General features: G+C 36.2%; 3 protein-coding genes across 4 annotated transcripts; 2 read left to right on the top strand and 1 right to left on the bottom strand.

The window, feature by feature from the left end:
• Positions 1 to 540: 540 nt before the first annotated feature.
• Positions 541 to 6,883, bottom strand: endou (endonuclease, polyU-specific). The gene is made up of 7 exons (XM_055213864.2): positions 6,691 to 6,883; positions 3,357 to 3,513; positions 3,065 to 3,270; positions 2,737 to 2,850; positions 2,527 to 2,633; positions 1,895 to 2,037; positions 541 to 782 (listed from the first exon to the last, which is right to left on the bottom strand). Exons 1-7 carry the CDS (start codon positions 6,743 to 6,745, stop codon positions 668 to 670), a joined length of 897 nt encoding a protein of 298 aa, XP_055069839.2. The 5' UTR covers positions 6,746 to 6,883; the 3' UTR covers positions 541 to 667.
• Positions 6,884 to 8,193: 1,310 nt separating this feature from the next.
• Positions 8,194 to 10,369, top strand: tsfm (Ts translation elongation factor, mitochondrial). Its single transcript, XM_055214189.2, has 6 exons — positions 8,194 to 8,351; positions 8,523 to 8,672; positions 8,876 to 9,004; positions 9,085 to 9,201; positions 9,284 to 9,365; positions 9,617 to 10,369. The coding sequence occupies exons 1-6, from the start codon at positions 8,304 to 8,306 to the stop codon at positions 10,006 to 10,008; spliced, it is 918 nt and encodes a 305-aa protein (XP_055070164.2). The 5' UTR covers positions 8,194 to 8,303; the 3' UTR covers positions 10,009 to 10,369.
• Positions 10,370 to 12,764: 2,395 nt separating this feature from the next.
• Positions 12,765 to 17,243, top strand: myl6 (myosin, light chain 6, alkali, smooth muscle and non-muscle). Of its 2 annotated transcripts, XM_073870343.1 has the most exons (7): positions 12,765 to 12,895; positions 13,061 to 13,088; positions 13,748 to 13,894; positions 14,485 to 14,655; positions 16,008 to 16,085; positions 16,172 to 16,207; positions 16,825 to 17,243. In XM_073870343.1, the coding sequence occupies exons 1-6, from the start codon at positions 12,893 to 12,895 to the stop codon at positions 16,198 to 16,200; spliced, it is 456 nt and encodes a 151-aa protein (XP_073726444.1). In that variant the 5' UTR covers positions 12,765 to 12,892; the 3' UTR covers positions 16,201 to 16,207; positions 16,825 to 17,243. The 2 variants fall into 2 exon arrangements, with proteins under 2 accessions (XP_073726444.1, XP_073726445.1); XM_073870344.1 differs by lacking the exon at positions 16,172 to 16,207.
• The last annotated feature ends 692 nt before the right edge of the window (positions 17,244 to 17,935 follow it).

Here is a 17,935-nt window from a genome sequence, read left to right as displayed (position 1 = left end):
TATCTTCAGCCCCTTATTTGAGATGCTTTTCATGAACTGGCCCCCATGACAAACTGACTGAATAGCCCTGCTCTAGTGAGAGCGTTCAGCGTTGTACAAGACACGCTTTACCAAGACACGCTTTACCAAAACAGCAAGATGGCAAACAGCAGCTGCACTCCGTTCAAGCCTGCACCAAAAGCTAAAATTAAAATATAGGCTACTCAGGTACTTAATTATTTGTGTATCTACTTATTATTGAATCGATATTGAAGCAAACAAATCACTATCAAATTGAATCGAATCGAATTGAATCGAAGCCTCAAGAATCGGAATCGAATCGAATTGTGAAATTCCTAACAATACCCAGCCCTAATGCATTGTGCATCATATAGACGACATTTTTTTAAATTTTACCTTTTTAGAATTTGTGAAAAACCTTAATGTATCATTGCATAACATCAGATTAAAAGGTGTTGACTGTTTTGAGAACAAAAGTTTATAAGATGCAAAGTATGTCTGTATTAAGCAGCTACAAATAAAAGTTAAGGCAGCGAGGGCTGTTTTCTGCTTTTTTATTTTTTTATTTAGTCCAATGCCAACATCAAATGACAAAGATGAATGTTGGAATGTTACAGATAGATGAGGTGTGTTGGCGGTGGCTTTGTTCATGTAAGGTAACAGAGATTCAGGGTGTGGCAGGGTAAGCAGAGCCAATGTACTTCTTTCCATCCCCGTAAGTGCTGTTGTCCCACGTGTAGGTCTGAATGGATTGAGGCTGTCCTCCCAAACTCAAATGACACCTGAGAATGCAGTCAAACATTTAAGATAATTATCAAATGTCGTATTGTAATAGATAAGTATGAACTTTGGAAAATAAAAATAATACATACGGATAAGAAATTATCATTGTTATAGATAATTATAACTGATATATGGGTGATTCTCACGAAACCATTGAAACACCACGGCACTAATGACTTTAGCTTTAAAATGTGTAATATAGTAACATTAAAAAGCATCAGAATTAACACAATACTGTGTTCTACCTTGCACAATGTGTGATTTCATCATAAGAATTTATAATTGGAAATTTTATCTAATTTTCTGCTGAAATTCTCATTACCGCAATGTGTCCGGCTGTGTTTGAACATGCGTTATGTTGTAATTTAATCAAATTAACACAAAAATATTAAGAAAAAAATAAATGGATGTTTTGCTAGACTACTTTAGATGACTAAATGAATGAATATTCATGTATAATAATAATGAAGAAAAATTAGGAAAATGATGTGTCCATGGCTGATGTTCTCATCCTCCGCAACACTTTTTGAGAACAGTTTAAGCACACATACAGAATTTTAATAAAGTTTGATTTTGAGTGACAAAGCACATGGACCAGTTACTTCAAGATGGCTACCAGGTATAAGATCATTTTTTTACAGTTAATTTGAAATATTGTCTTGTCAGAATGCTTACACAACATTTTGATTATCATTACCGCAACAGATGCTTATTCAATGTTAATTTAATTAATAGAAGCATAATACTTTGATTTTAAATGCATGTGCAGAATCTCCAAATTATGTTCTTTCAGGTTTGTCATGTCATTTTGAAAATATGTCAGTGTTGATGTTTTCTGACTGTTGCGGTAATGAGATTTTTTTCGGACTAATTTTTTAAATTATGTTACAAAAAGTGTTAAATGATAAGTAAAAGTTTTTAAATTAATGTTCCCATTTACTCCAGACTTTGTTTTTCAATGTCTGGTGGGGAAAAAAGTACATTTAAGCAATTTTTACATTTTCATGCTTGACATTTTTAAAACCAAGTTTTTGTGAGAATCACCCATATACACATACATTACCTGATAAATTTACTGTTTTTAGGATGTATAGAAGCAAAACCAACTTACAGCTTGCCCGGACGGGTGATGTAGCAGAGAGTGTACATAGCCAGATCAAATTCAGGACTTGAGCCAATAAAGGCAGATCCAACTTCTTTAAAATACCCGTCCCATTTAAACTGCATTCCCAAAACGTCCGGATATGTGGTCCACTATGAAAGAATGAAATTGGCATATTTTTGGATTAAAACCACACACTGCATCTTAAAATTGTATAATATGCAGTGGTGGATCGTGACTGCTCTTTCGAGGGGGATAAATTCAAAATATGTGTTTGTTGCGTCATGTAAACCATGTGCATAACGTGTTTTGTCAAAATAAGCGCCTGCTGCCCATGATTCAAAACCATTTATGATAAAAGAGACGCTCACGTTCACAAAATATACGTGAGATTATGCGAGTATCTGGCAAATATGAGCGTCTCTTATCATGAACCCTTTGGGCGCGTCTGCAGCGGGCACTTGTTTTGACAAAGCACGTGATGCACACAGGTTCGCTCGATGCGCCGAACACATATTTTGAAATTACGGAACCACATACATGATGGGCTACATACATGTTGTGAAGAACTTCGCATCGTGCTACCTTGAAAATAACGTCACCGGCCGCCACTGATAATATGTATGCTTTTAAATACTCACAGGGCCATTAAAATTATGGCTGTAGTATTCCAAAAGTCCTTGTTTTTCATTCATATAGAACTGCAGCCAGTTGTGAAAACCAGACACCTTACCACTCTTAATTTCTCCTGTTGCAGAGAAATGTGTTACAAATGATAACATACACACACAATACATGTAAGGCAAAGAGATGGATAATGCAGCAGGTCACATTTGATCACCAACACAGACCTACAAAGATATGCTCAAATGCGCTCGAGTCCAGCGGGCCTTTAGATCGGGAGTAAAGGCCGAACCACATCATCTTCAGATCCTGGATGAACTCGCTCTGTGATGAGTACGCACCTTGCCGATGACACAATAATGTTATGACTAAATATTCATTCGAAAGAACTGAAACCTAATACATTTTATATCTTTTGGTTGCACAAAAGTTTCTTTGTGGTGGACTACAGACTATAAAAAGGTAAAAAAAAGTTTCTTTAGGAACCTTTGACCTAAAAAGTTATTTGGAGAACCAACAATGACCACCACATTTTGTACATTTTCCCTCTCATACCTTTTGAATAAAGGAAATTGTAGAGCTCCTGGCCCAGCGAGGTGTTCAACATGGTCTCTTCGAGGAATGCATCCTGCTCCTCTGTCTCCTGAGAAGGAACATCCTCAACCTCTCCCGTCACTCGCTTATAGTTATCAAGCAGTTTCAGGAGAGCTGAATATGTGGGTTTGGAGAACAACGTATCTTCGTTTACATACTGAAACAATCTAGAGAGAGAGAGAAGACTTAACAAGAAAAGAAGTGTGTGCATATGTTATATGCAGTGTTTATGAGTACCAGATGTGTGTCTTACGGCCGTGATGAGAGGTCAAGCTGAGAGCCAGTCTCAGAGTCGGAGATATCCACCTGAGGGTCAATAACAAGCTCTGATGCTGTTGCCCTGTTAGAGTCCAATGTGTAGAGCGTCTCGGATAGAGATTTAATCTCTGCATCAGTGACGCTGGTTATTTCTGAAGAAGCAAGGCACATGGATACATTATAAGCATTAGTGCATTGAGAGCATAAATGATAAAGATATAATGAAAGACTGAAGTAAGAGAAAAAGAGCTCTTATAGAACTAAGATTTAGTTTTAGTAAAAAGTAAATTAAAAAGTCAATACTAACACAGTTAGTAGACTTTTGTTGAAAATTCTATTTGGGTTGGTGGTGAAGTGCTAAGGGTTAAAAGGGTGTTTTGGATGGGTGCTACACTGTCCAAAAAATAGTCAAAATATGGTCTTTAGCTGTCACTGTGTCACCCTTTCAAAAAGTACACCTTTTCATCTAAAGAGTTTATAATAGTTCCCTAAAGGTACATATTGGAACCTAGTGTTGGGGAAAGTTACTTTAAAAAGTAATGCATTGCTCCCCAAAAAAAGTAACTAATTGCGTTACTTAGTTACTTCTCATGAAAAGTAATGCTTACATTACTTTTACTTACATTACATGCTTACATTACTTTTAAGTTACTTTTGCATTACTTTTTCTTACTTGGCTGAGACTTGATCTCTTTCAGGCTTTGCAGGCGTCTTTATGACAAACAAGTTTGGCATTCAGAAACTGCATATTTCCGTCACAAAAATGTCAAGCTTTGGCCTGCCATCTCCTTTTCTGACTTAAACTGTTCCCACTCAGCCGCGACGCATAGTGTGCGTAATTCTACGTTAATAAGTAAGGAATAATTGACGACGGGCCATTGCATTATAAGAAAATAATGCACACCCAACACCGTGGGACCAGAGTTAATTATTTCTCTTATATCATGGTTACCAAACATCGCTCTGGTGCCTATTTTTAAGACATTTGGTTTACAGAAAAATAATCAAAACCCATGAAACATTTCTCAGCCAATCAGAAAAAAGCATTCAACAGGCCCGTGGTATAAGTTCAGTTTTAATTCAGTAAAATTTTAATCAAATTAATTAAACTGAAAAGTAACTTCCATTACTTTTTTTAAAAAGTAACTCAAATATTAATGTGAACATTTATAAAGTAATGTGTTACTTTACTCGTTACTTGAGAAAGTTATATTGTTACGTAATGCAAGTAACTTGTAATGCTTTACCCCCAACACTGTTGGACCCAAAGAGTGCATATTAGTACCTTAAAGCTACATATTAGTACCATATGTGGATAGAGGACCTTTTTTAAAGGGTACTGCCGCAGTGACAGCTTGGGACAATTTTTTGACTCTTTGTTTCTGTGATGAAATTCTAGAAATGGTCATGGGTTCGATTCCCAAGGAAACAATTAACTGAAATGTTGAAATAATGAAAAAAGCCACCAGTGAGAGCCCATACAAGTTGGAAATTCTTTTAATATTATTTAATATTCAAAAAGCTGCTTGATAAACATCAAAATTTTGCAGAGTTTCTATTTTGAATATGTTAAAATAAAATATGTATTTTATTAAATATTTAAAATATTTAGTTTTGATTTATTTTGAATGCTTTTAGACACAAAATAATTCTCATAGTTATAATAAAGTATAAATAATTAGACATCTAAAGTATATAACCCAGGTGAAAAAGTAGTACAATTCCATAGTGTACTTAAAGTGCTTTATTTTCGCTCACTAATTTTGTACTTAATATACTAAAAATTCATCTTTAGTAATTCTTAAGATGTTCTTAAGATTATCTAAGTGTACTTCACTGTGCTATTTTGAAACACCATGAAAATGCACTTTTAATACTATCTCTGTATTAAAAATGTATTTTGGTAACACCCTAACTCAACTTTCATACCAAGATGGGTTCAAGTTTACTGCAAGTGGTACCTAAATAAATTTAGCACATTTTAGTTCATATTTACGGTGTCTCAAAATAGCACAGTAAATTACACTTAGATGATATTAAGAACATCTTAAGAAGTACTAAAGATTAATTTTTAGTATATTAGGTACAAAATTAGTGTGCAAAAATAAAGCACTTTAAGTACAGAATGGAAGTATACTACTTTTTCACCAGGGAAGTCATATAATTTATATATGATTTATACAAAAGCATTTAAGTTTATGTATTTATGTTTATCTTGTATTAATGTTTTGTTATTGTGGTCTGCCTTTACAGTCTAAAATATTTTTTGGTTCTGTCCTATAAATGAATTCTGGGATACAAGAGTAAGTGTGTGAAACTTTATACGTAAACACAGCTGAGTTCTTTTAACACTTGCTTTGAGTTCTAAAATAAACAGGACTCAGGGTCAAATTCTTTCTTTTATATTAAATATGATTCATCCCACGAGGCTGCACTAGAAAGTGTCAACTGTATATAAATGAATGACTTTGTTTCTTTGCACTTTTCAATTGGTTTAATTTGGGTTGTTTACATGATTTTTTTGATACTTCATTTTTTTGTGCATATTGTGAACATGCACTTATGGAATAAACCAGCAAAATTCAGACCAGTTTGGCTAGACGGCACATAAACAGTTATAATTTCTATAAAAAATCAAAAAAGTTGGTTCAACTAAGTTACCTGGTTGCCCTAAAAAATGAATTAATTCAGCATAAAATATTAATTGACATTTTTAGAGTTAACTTACATTTTTTAAGTTGATTTAACTCAAAATTTTAAGGCAACCAACTTACTGACACAGACCCCAAATCAGATATCTATACTTATTCCAAACTGTGGGGAAAAAATGGTCCCTAGCTGTCGCTGGAGCAGTATAACCTTTTGACAATTTTATTTCATATTTGTACCTCAGAGGTGCATATTGAAACTAAAGAGTGCATACCTCACAGGTGGTACCAAATGTATACATATCTGTACCTAAAATACTTTTTTTCTGACAGTGCACTATGCAGTAGTCAAATAGCTTTTAATCTATTTTCTGAATATTAACACTTTTAACACTACACATATGGCATGTTTAAAGAGTCTTAAAGTTTAACAAAACAGAAAGTTACTTCAAATATTTAGTTTCCCAAAGAACCTTTCAGTCATTAAATTAATACTTTTGTCCTACATTTAAATATTTTATAACTTCTCTACTACAAATTATATTGTGTGTAACAGAAAGGTTCTGTTAAATGGTTCTTTAAGGAACCGTACAGCTTGACAAAGAACATTTTAGGCACCTTTGTTTTATATTAGTTATAACTTATGTACAATCATGAACAAAAGTGCAAATTTGAACATACCACTGTAGCCCTGAGAGATCAGGGTGATGGCGAGGATGAGGATGACTTGCATCATTGATGATCCAGGTGCAGAAGTTTCGGATTAAGAGTCAGTTTGGTTTTTATACCTCCTTAAACCAATTACTGTATTCTTAGGACCTCCTCCCAGAGTTACAATAATAACTCCTTTTCAGTTTAAAATCCCAGATGAGTGTTTTTAAAAGTTTTGCTGTTAGGTAATTTTGGGAGTGTCAAGATAGGGGAAGTTTTTAAAAATGATGAAATCTCTGTTCCTCTTTGTCACCGTTAGTTTCTTAGTCCAAGATATGTGAGAGCAGCTGTGAAGTCAAGTTTCAAGTTCCAGTAAGATGTCTATTGAAATAATATTCAATACAATTCAGAATATAACATAAAGAGTATAAACTATGGTAAGCAGTTCAGTATTTATAAATAACTTCGAACAGATTCCTGGCAAGAAAGTGTTCCTTGGTTTGCTTCCATGCCATGTGGTGTATGAAAAAATAGTCCCAAAGCCCAGGTGTTAACGTTCTCACATCAGTTACTTTTGTCAAAGCCTTTCATCATTCGGCTGGTGCACAGAACTGTCACATGTTTAGAGAGGCCACATTCTTAGTGGATTTTGGTCTGTTAACCAGTCTGACCCTTCATTGTCTGTCAGTTTAGCATTCGTATAAGTGAGGGATAATTTTGAAAAATCAATATGATCAATATTATTTGTCATATTACATTCTTTGTTGGTAGACTGTAATTGTTCAAGCTTCTTATGTTATCACGCTATTCAAATATGCATAAGAATTCTATGGAATATGCGATTAAACTGTATTTCAAAGACTGTAATTAAATAAAACTGTAATTAGGATCCTAAGGATCCTTCTTGAGTTTTTCACAATACCAACATACAGACAAAACATACGTTTTTCATTAGAATAACTACAAAAATTACAAATACAAATAAACACTTATGAAAAACATTACCATTTCACCCCCTTGTGACTTCTTTTATTTTTGCCCCATAGCAAGACATTATTTCATTCATAAAATTATTATTTCATTATTTCATTTTCAAAACATTAATGTAAGTTGTGAAAAGCGCTATATAAATAATATTAAATTGATTTATTTCAGTAAAATATGTGCACATAATGTCACAATATATAATATATCAAAAGAGAATGAAAAAAAACTGTTACAAATATAATATATAAAGAATAACTGATTTTATTTGATGCTATCTTATGAAGAGTTAACAATAATGTATCTTATAATTTTTTGTATGTATAATTTCCCCTGATTTCTTTACTGTTATTCTTATTTCCTTACTGTTTGTAAAATGTTTTATCGGTAATTTGCAACAATGCAAAATTGCAATAGAAATACATGTATTTGCTTATTCTTTACTTTTCGCTTGTTTGTATTTATTTATTTTTTGTAGTGGATATCTGTTCAGTCTTGTGCAGGTATTGTATAACTCCTGAACAGTAGAGGGCGATACACGTCACATTTGCATGATTTCTATTCCGCGTGACCTTCTCGCTCTCCGTAGAAAGCGTGTTTCAATGACATTCCAGTTACTGCTGTCATAAGACAAACCCACGTTTGATACAGATTTAAAAATGGCTTTATATTCTCTATTTCGATCCGTCAGAAGTGAACTGGGCAAGGTGGGCATTAATTCATTTATTATTTATTCAACTTTTTAATGCGTTTTGTCAAGTGGCATAACTTGATATAAGACGGTTTTATTATATTACGATATGAACTTGCAAACATCTTTGATTGTGTTTTCATGTTCTAGCATCATTAAATCACGTGTCGTGTTATATTATTCACAGGTATGTCTCGCGCAGCATCAATCCCTGTACACTAGCTGCCCCAGTTTAGCGGCAGATAAAGCTCTTCTTCTGAAATTACGCAAATCTACGGGCTACACCTTCATCAACTGCAAAAAGGCACTGGAGAAGTTTAACAATGATATTACACAGGTGCGATTAAGTGATACTTTTACCCAGCTAAAGTATTTTTTTTTACACAAAATCACCCTATTTGATGTAAACATTACGCCTTGATATATTTATGTTTGGCATCAAACGTTGATGCTCCTCATCTCAAAAAATAAATTGAGACTTTAGCCTATAGTTTTCACAGACAGTGTCATACATTTTATTTGTAAAACATGACGTTTCAGGCAGAAAGCTGGCTACATGAACAAGCACAAAAAGAAGGATGGAGCAAAGCAAGTAAACTAGAGGGCCGCAAAGCCAAAGAGGGATTGATTGGTATCATGATGGCTGACAAATCGGCTGTTATGGTTGAGGTACGTATTTAAAAGTGTAACCAGATGAGGTGTGTGTAATCTCTGAAATCATGCATTATGAACTATGAATGTGTATTAAGGTGAACTGCGAGACGGATTTCGTAGCCAGGAATGAGAAGTTTCAGCAGTTGGTGAAAGACGTTGCCTTGTCCGTAATGGCACATCACAGCGGCCAAAGACAGACTGGATATATTAAGGTACATGCTGGGACATTTGCTTTGTCAGGGATGCGTGCGTTTCTTCCACATCTGTAATAAAATACTGTGATTTGTGATTCAGAGTGTGCTGTCTTCTGAAGACATAGCTAAGATTCATTTGCCTGATGGACCTTCACTGGCAGATCAGCTGGCCTTGACTATAGGTGAGAATAAACATTGTGTATGTGTCCTTTCACATTACATTGCTTTTAATATTACACTGAAATAAACCCAAGTTATAAGATGGTCCTGAGAAATGTAAAGCTGTAAAATATTTGAAATGAACACAGTTGGAGTTATTCTAAATAATATTCTTTTCAGCTTTTTAATGGCATTGGATAGTGCCCCAAATTTTTTAAGTCCCTATCCACCAAAACTAATCCATCCATATAATCCATAATCTTTTATCTTTCAGGTCGATTGGGTGAGAACATTGGCATGAGGCGAGCTGTGTCACTTGGCATTCCCTCTGACTGGCACTTTGGTTCATATGTTCATGGGGCGGTTCCTGGGCAAGTTGGAATGGAGATGGGACGCTATGGAGCACTTGTAGTGTTCCAAGGTGGACCGAAGGAGGGGAAGGAAACTCTTGGAAGGAAGTTAGGGCAACATATAGTGGGTGAAGCCCCAGTTACTCTTGGCAACGTGGACGATATACCATGTGGGGACTCGGAGACGAGACTCTTGCCCCAGACTTTCCTCCCTGATTCCAAATATACAGTAGCACAGTACCTGACTCTACATGATGCACGTGTGCAAGACTTCATACGCTTCAAGTGTGGAGAGAGCATCGGTCAGGAGGAATAGTGAGAAGACTCGTCTGAATGAGAAAATACAGACTTTTTGTTGTTGTGAAATGCTGTTAAACATAAAGTAGATAAACCTTTATGAAATTAGTTTTTCCATCTGCTAAGATGAAAACATGTTAAAATGATAACTTAAATATAAATACTGTCAGTGTTTAACATTTTAACTAAGGATTTATCTTATGAAATATATAAATATATTTCTAGTCCCCTTTGCTAGTTTAAGTGATCAATAGTGGTCTAACAGGGGCTAAAACATTGGTACAGTGTTACCGATCTACAACAAAACCGTCTCAACTTAAAAGAACTTCTGTGCCACCACCACAAATAAAAAAAGTGTATGATTTGAAATACTCAGAAAAGCATTTGTTTTTAATTTGACTTGACTACAAACCTTTATAACATTGCACACCAATTTCCTCTAATTACAACAGAAGCACATAACAGATTGTTTACTCTGATAGCTTTTTTTTAATGTACATATGACAGATGCTTTGAGAGATAAATCCTGTCTCTGCATCCACAACGATGAAGTATTTTCAGGTCTGCCAGTGGTTTGTTGAGCTGTTGGACAATTTTGTTAAACTTTTATTTCAATTATTGCTTAATTTTTTATTAATTCACTGATATTAGTATTTAGAAAGTTTCTTGAAAAGGACTTTCACTGCCTTCTCAATCCAATAAGTTGCCATTACCCAATATGACTGAATCTTTACTGCCATCTAGTGATTGGATTAGGACTTCGAACTTTAAAGGGATAGTTCACCCAAAATTGAAAATTTTGTCATCATTCACACACTTTCATGTTGTTACAAACCTGTATAAATTGTTCTGATAAACACGAAGGAGAATATTTTGAGAAAGGTAACCAAACAGTTTGTGGACTCCATTTACTTTCATAGTAGGAAAAAGAATACTATGGAAGTAAATGGGGTCCACGAATGGTTTGGTAACAAACATGTTTAACTACAAACTACAAAAAATAAAAAAATGAAAAAAGCGAAAGACAAAACTAATGCTATTTTTATAATATAGGTATATGTTTCCAGTTATTTCAGATATTCAATAAAAAGCGTTTCTGGTTTATTAAAGGTACCGTTCTTTCTGTTTTTTTGAAGCTTTGACTGTGTTTACAGTGTGCAATATAACATATGTTCATGTTTGAAATGTAAAAAACGTGGTATTTTTCACACAATTTACTTATCTGTATACTGCTGTTTTTGATGTCCTCAGGACGGGCTGATGTCTTCCTTGTTCTATGAAGTCCCTCCTTCAGAAATACGTATCGAGTTCTGATTGTGTAGCTTGTTTAGTGTGATTGATTCGAAAGCAGCTTAGCTTGCCGTTAGCTTAGCTGGCGACTGACTTATTCCTGTGGGCGGAGTTTTTGTCAAAAACTGTTCTACTGCAGCAAATACTGTAAGCGACTCGTTGATCGGTTTGTGAAGCGCCGCGTGGACTCAAACACACCTATTATGATCTTTGGCTTCGTCCATTTGTGCTTTTCAGTAGAGTGAAAAGTCACGCAGTGAGATACCGGTTTTGTACTGGTCACAATGCTCCATGTAATACAAATTCGCAAAATGAATACGAAATATCGTCCGTTTCTCAATCCGAAGGCTGCAGTCTCTGACGTCACACATATGGCTGCGTACGTCATCAAGCCTGGTTTATTTAAGTTAAGTGAGCATTACGTTCGCAAGTCAAGCATATTACAACAATTTACGATTAAAGCAACACCAAAGTGTTGAGTTTTTTTTACCTTAAAATAAAGTTTGCAAAAAAGTTTCAGTCGTTCATCCACTCGAAACAGGGTGAACGGCACGTTCGCATTCGCTTTGCAGCCCTCTATCGGCCAAAAGCGCACTAAAAAAAGTTTCCAACTGTCGGGTCGCGATCCTGTAGTTCAAGTGAAAACTACAAAAACTTGCTTTACGGCAGACCTACAATCCAATCAGAGCCAGCTTTGCTGCAGTAGGCTAAATTATTTACAACAGTGGTAATGGACAATTCCGCTTCCAACCTGTAGGGGGAGCAAAGAGCAAAAACTCTTTAGTGTTGCTTTAACTAAGAATAATAGTCAACTTTATAATTTACGTCTTTATGACGTATGCAGCCTACAAATGTGACCTCCTGTGGTTGCAGCCTTCCAAATGAGAAACGGCCAAAGTCGCACGAGCTTGCATTTCCAATGTGACTCATTCGCATGCGTATGATAAAGTCAATGGAACGAAAAGTCTAGTGCAGGGATGCCCTACTGAAAAATCCAGCTAAAGACCAGCATAAGCTGGTAGCTGGTTTTAGCTGGTTTAAGGTGACAATAGCTAGTGCTCCCAGCCTGGCAAAGCTGGTGGGTCAGCTGGTCTTCATGCATGACCAGCTATGTCCAGCTTCAAAAAATGACCAAAAACACAGCTAGACCAGTTTGCTAAACCAGCTTATGCTGGGCTTAGCTGGATTTTTCAGTAGGGTGGGCAACTTCGGTCCTGGAGGGCCTGTGTCCTGCAGAGTTTAGCTCCAACTTGCCTCAGCACACCTGCCTAAAAGTTTCAAGTATGCCTAGTAAGACCTTAATTGGCTGCTTCAGGTGTATTTAATTATGGTTGGAGCTAAACTCTGCAGGACACCGGCCCTCCAGGACCAAAGTTACCCATAGTGTGGCCGGCCCTTTAACCAATATGTCGTTGTCGGAGAAAAAAGAAAGATGTTTCGGCTGCGCGTGTAATAGTGACACATCGGTACTACGTGATTGGCCAGTTTAGCTTGAATCGAGTTGTCATGACGTAATTGTCAATGTAGCACCGTTATAGTGCGCGTGCCCGTACTGTAATTCACATCGCGGTCGTGCAGACTCTCCCTCTGCTTCATCTTCAAGGACTGCAGACATGGTAAGTACGCTGCTTTACGCGTCTACTCTGTTTTCATGTTATGTTATATAACCGTTAAACGTCTGATTTATTTTCTACATTCTTAACGTTACTGGATTGTCAGATTAAGCGGATTCTAACGTTATATGCTTTGTGTTCTCTGTAACATTATCCTGGCATGGACAGTCTGACTTCACAGAGGACCAGATCTGTGGTGAGTGAATATTATGATCCTATGGATTCTACGATTGCATCTAAAACACTTACTTGTCTTTTACATCAGCCAACACGATATATATTTATTATAATCTATATAGGCGTGTTCGATTTAATGGTGCGCTGCGCACACCGATCGGCGTTTGACATCAAAGCACCGCGAGAGCGATTCTTGCCTGATGCACAACATTAGAGTTAATGTGCTCAGGTTGTTAGACTGACAGGCTGTGCAGTCTTAAATGATAATTGATTTTTCAATAGCCTGCTAGCGAGATGTCATCCAGTGCCGTGTTTGCTCATTGTGAAATGTCCTCCCTGTTTATTAGGAAAACTGTTCTGGGACTGTTTCTTCAGTCCATATATGGTTAACAGCAGTGCGCGTGTGTGTCGGGAAGCGCCACATTCCTGTGACTGCCAAACATCAACAGTTATGATAGTGATCTGGAAGCCTCTAACATCAACCCACCAAGCACAAGACATCACTTGGACGTTGTTTTTTGGGCTTAATCAAGTCATGGGCTTCATTTTGCCCAAAAAACGTCTTAATAATGTCTTGTGCTTGGTGGTGGGAAGTGCCACTTAGATTAACATCGTTTCTAGTCACACAGGTATGATGTCACCTGCTTAATGCGTTTACTAATTTTTCTCAAAATACAGAGTTTAAAGAGGCCTTCCTCCTGTTTGACCGAACAGGAGATGGGAAGATCATGTACAGTCAGTGTGGAGATGTGATGAGGGCCCTGGGGCAAAACCCTGTCAATGCTGAGGTCCTCAAAGTACTTGGCAACCCCAGTAATGATGATAAAGCTTTATTTTCATTTATAAAACATTTAGTTCCAGTCCTTGATTCTGATTGGTCAATAGCTGTGTTTTATTTATGACAAAACAGTTATGATCGCTGCACTAACAATTCTGTGTGTCACCTTGTGAAACGTTCTGTTGCTTTTCACAGTCAGCCACGGACTATTTTTTTTGTTCAGTGGAAGGAATGATTTAATGATTTTACTTCTCGAAAGTTGCATTGATGCACATTGTTTTGCTTAAATATTTGTAATGTGAGGTAACCATTTTATAAAAGCAATAAGGTACTTGTGGCTAGTGCTGTATCGTGAATAAGTTACGGCTGAAGGGTTTTGTGTCATACCTAACAACGCCCTTCAGTCGTGACTTTTTCCATGATACAGCACAGCCTCTTGTACCCTTTTGCTTACATTTTTCAAAATGAATAAACATACATGTTACATTATCATTTATTGGTTCATAATTCAGACTGACAAAACACATTTTTAGCAAGTTTTACATATTTAATATAATTAGTAACAAGGATGTCTGAATTCTTAATGTGTAAAGATGCTGGTGTAAAACACTCACTGTTTGTTTCTTTCTCTCAGTTATGAATATGAAGATGCTGGATTTTGAGCAGTTCCTGCCTATGCTGCAGGCTATCGCTAAGAACAAGGATCAGGGTTCCTTTGAGGATTTTGTAGAGGGACTGCGGGTGTTCGACAAAGAGGGAAATGGAACCGTGATGGGCGCTGAGCTGAGACACGTCCTTACTACACTGGGTAAATAGTTAGACATTGGATATACATATTATATGACGTATGTTTTAAAGGGACACTTTAAATATTCGCATTTTCCAGTTAAATATTTGATTTTTACCTTTTTGAAATCCATTCAGGCTCTCCATGTCTGGCTGGACCACTTTTAGCATAGCTTAGCACAATCCATTGAATCTGATTTGACAATTTAGCATCGCGCTCAAAATAATATTGATATTATGCAGCAGCCGAAAATAGTCCCCTTGGTAACTTCCAATAGCAGGGGACTATTTTCGGGCACTGCGTAATAGCATTGCATCTCCTGCAGCCATGTTACAGCAGCAAAGTCCTTGATTATTTCGCCAGAATGAGAGTCTAGTTCCTATCCATATCGGCCTAGAAGATCGCAACTTTTAATTCTCCATCATTCTTAGTTCACGATGTAACTACAGAAGAGTCAAGTTTTAAATAGAAAAATTATTAAAATTCTTTGGTTATTTTTAGCACTATGCTAATGGTCTAATCAGATTCAATGGATTGTGCTAAGCTATGCTAAAAGTGGTAACGCCAGAAGCGGAGATCGGCTAAATGGATTTAAAAACTGTAAAAATCTAAAGTTTAACCCTAGGGAGTATATTTTTAAAAAAAGTGGAGTGTCCCTTTTTAAAGGGGTCATGGCATGAAAATATAAATTGTGTTTAAGTGCCATAATTGGGTTCCCAGTGCTTCTATCAACCTAGAAAACGTGAAAAAGAACATGGCTAGTAAGTCTTATTACAATAATACCGTCCCTTAATCTGCACTTTCAGACGAAGGCACTGCCATTTAGTGCAGAGAGAGAGAGAGAAATAATTGACAGCACAATTGAGTTTCAATTTCAACAAACCACCATCTTGCATTTCATCAGCTCATTTGCATTTTAAAGGACACGTCCAAAAACGGCATATTTTTGCGCACCTACAAAGTGGCAATTTTAACATGCTATAATAACTTGTCTGTGGGGTATTTTGTGCTAAAACTTCACATACACACTCTGGAGACACCAAAAACTTATTTTACATTTAAAAAAATCTCACAATATGACCCCTTTAAATTAGAGCTGTATTGCTATTAAAAGGACTGAGTTGCCCTAAAATGACTTTATTTTATCTCTAAACTTTACATATTTATAATGGTATTAAAAAATGTATATTCAGTACATATATGGGTACGTTCAAATAATACTTTTTGTTGGGTAAAGATTCAGTTTGACAGCCCCTATCAAGCAATCTTGACTTAATGTACTGTATACACAACTTTAGAAAACCTGTTCACAATGACCTTGTGTGGGCTGAAACTTTTTATTTTGACACATCTATGTCTTTAATTGATGATAGGTGAGAAGATGACTGAGGAAGAGGTAGAGACTCTTTTGGCAGGACATGAGGATGCCAATGGCTGCATCAATTATGAAGGTACAATCAGAATCCTCTTAAGTCTGTTTATGAACGGTTCAGTTCCAGTATTTTGTATTTAACCCAATCGCTTTTCCTTTCGACAGTTCTTGTGCGTCAAATTATGGCGGGCTAAGAAGAGGGTACGTCAGCCCCGCAAAGCTGTTCCTTTTTACTACTTTAAACTCCTCTCCAACAGCTTCCTCTCTGCTGTGTCCCCTGGCTTTAGCCTGGCATGTAGCATCTCTGCATGTGCATAGGGGTCCCCTGACTCCCACTGTTGCCATGGTGATATTGTACCGATGCTAACACCCAAAAAGCAGTTACTTCAGTATTTTTATTTTTAAAGATCTTATTGTTGCTTTTAGTTACCAGCCTTAACTTTGCTATCTCTCTCCCTCTCTTTTTGTGTATGTACCGTTTGTGTGTATATGTGTTTAGTGCTTATCTCAATGTCTTTATAAGGAGCTAACTTCAATCTACCTTCTGTTAGGACTGAATGATCTTTCTTCCTCCCCCTCGGTCAAATCATTCGTCTCTCCGTTTGTTTGTCGAGTATTAGCAGGGATGTTGTTTGGCTGCAGTTACAGCTACACACGCACTGAGCTGTTTTAGCGCCGTTACGTGCAGTATTTGACTGTTTCGGAGTCTCCAATGATCTAGAACTTCACGGTTTCCATGGCAACTGATATGATGGGTTGTTTTTTTGAAGTTTGTTTGATCATTTTCTTACACATTCCCTTTGTTTCTTTTTCTGCAGAACTCGTGAGGATGGTCATGAGCGGGTGAAGATTTCAAACACGTCTGTTTTGTTTTTCGTCTGTCAGACTCCCATTTATGTAATTTTGCATTTCCACATTTGCTTTTTGAAATGGTTTGTCCCTTATTTTTTCCTTAAGTGCCTTTTATCATGTTTCAGGAGAAATATTGCTCATTTCATTCCAGAAACTTCCATTGATGTCCTTAGCTTTGCTCGAATACTTTCCATTCATTATTACATTCCACCAGATGTATTTCCATTGTCAGTATTCCACCCCTTCTCTGTCTAAAACTATGAAAGACATTTTGATTGGCTGATTGCGGGTTAGTATTTTTGGTTACCCTATTATTGTCATAATGCCCAGAATGTGTTTGTAATTCATTTGATGTTAAACAACACAATAAATACTCAGAAACGTCTTCGCTTTTAGTGGTCTCTCTTTATGTCAGACAGAATTTTGGGAGTGTTTGTATTTGTAGGATGGGTTGCCAAAGCCTTTTTAGGGAATTGTTTGTCAGACCATCTCTATTGTTTATTAAAGTAAAACATGCTCCCAATAAATCTCACAAGACAAGTCCAAATTAGGTGGTATGTGAAGGTGTTTGGGGAACATATGCTGTGTTTATATAAAGAGATAACTTTAAGAAGAATCATAAATTTAAAGGGGCGGCTTCCCGGACAAGGTTTAGAATAATCCAAAGTTATATTAGGAAACTGCTTGTGTGTACTGTATAATTACATCAGAGATATTACATTGAATTGATATTTTAACCTTTTATGGTTGTTTTTAGATAAAGGAATTGTCCAATCCCCATACTATCTGTTTATGGGGCATTTCCTATACAGGGTTTTAGATTAATCCAGGGCTAGGCCTTAGTTATTATATTAGGAAATTTGAGTACAAATTTTACAACCCCAAAACAGAAAAAGTTGGGACACAGTAGAAATTGTGAGTAAAAAAGGAATGGAATAATTTACAAATCTCAAACTTATTTTTTATTCACAGTAGAATATAGATAACAAATCAAATGTTGAAAGTGATACATTTTGAAATGTCGTGCCAAATATTGGCTCATTTTGGATTTCATGAGAGCTACACATTCCAAAAAAA

This window comes from Misgurnus anguillicaudatus, chromosome 8 (assembly GCF_027580225.2).
Source record: "Misgurnus anguillicaudatus chromosome 8, ASM2758022v2, whole genome shotgun sequence".
In the NCBI taxonomy this organism is placed as follows: domain Eukaryota; kingdom Metazoa; phylum Chordata; class Actinopteri; order Cypriniformes; family Cobitidae; genus Misgurnus; species Misgurnus anguillicaudatus.
This window is presented reverse-complemented; position numbering and strand designations above follow the sequence as displayed.

Bases quoted from the DNA above. Each gene is read 5' to 3' on its own strand.
- myl6 (XM_073870344.1), top strand. The intron at 13,895-14,484 runs AAGCTTTATTTT...TTCTCTCAGTTA, and splicing joins CAACCCCAGTAATGATGATA to TGAATATGAAGATGCTGGAT. The intron at 14,656-16,007 runs GTAAATAGTTAG...AATTGATGATAG, and splicing joins ACACGTCCTTACTACACTGG to GTGAGAAGATGACTGAGGAA.
- tsfm (XM_055214189.2), top strand. From the start codon at position 8,304: ATGGCTTTATATTCTCTATTTCGATCCGTCAGAAGTGAACTGGGCAAG. The intron at 9,005-9,084 runs GTACGTATTTAA...ATGTGTATTAAG, and splicing joins AATCGGCTGTTATGGTTGAG to GTGAACTGCGAGACGGATTT. The intron at 9,366-9,616 runs GTGAGAATAAAC...TTTATCTTTCAG, and splicing joins TCAGCTGGCCTTGACTATAG to GTCGATTGGGTGAGAACATT.
- endou (XM_055213864.2), bottom strand. From the start codon at position 6,745: ATGATGCAAGTCATCCTCATCCTCGCCATCACCCTGATCTCTCAGGGC. The intron at 3,271-3,356 runs GTAAGACACACA...CTCTCTCTCTAG, and splicing joins CTTGACCTCTCATCACGGCC to ATTGTTTCAGTATGTAAACG. The intron at 2,851-3,064 runs GTATGAGAGGGA...GTCATCGGCAAG, and splicing joins CAATTTCCTTTATTCAAAAG to GTGCGTACTCATCACAGAGC.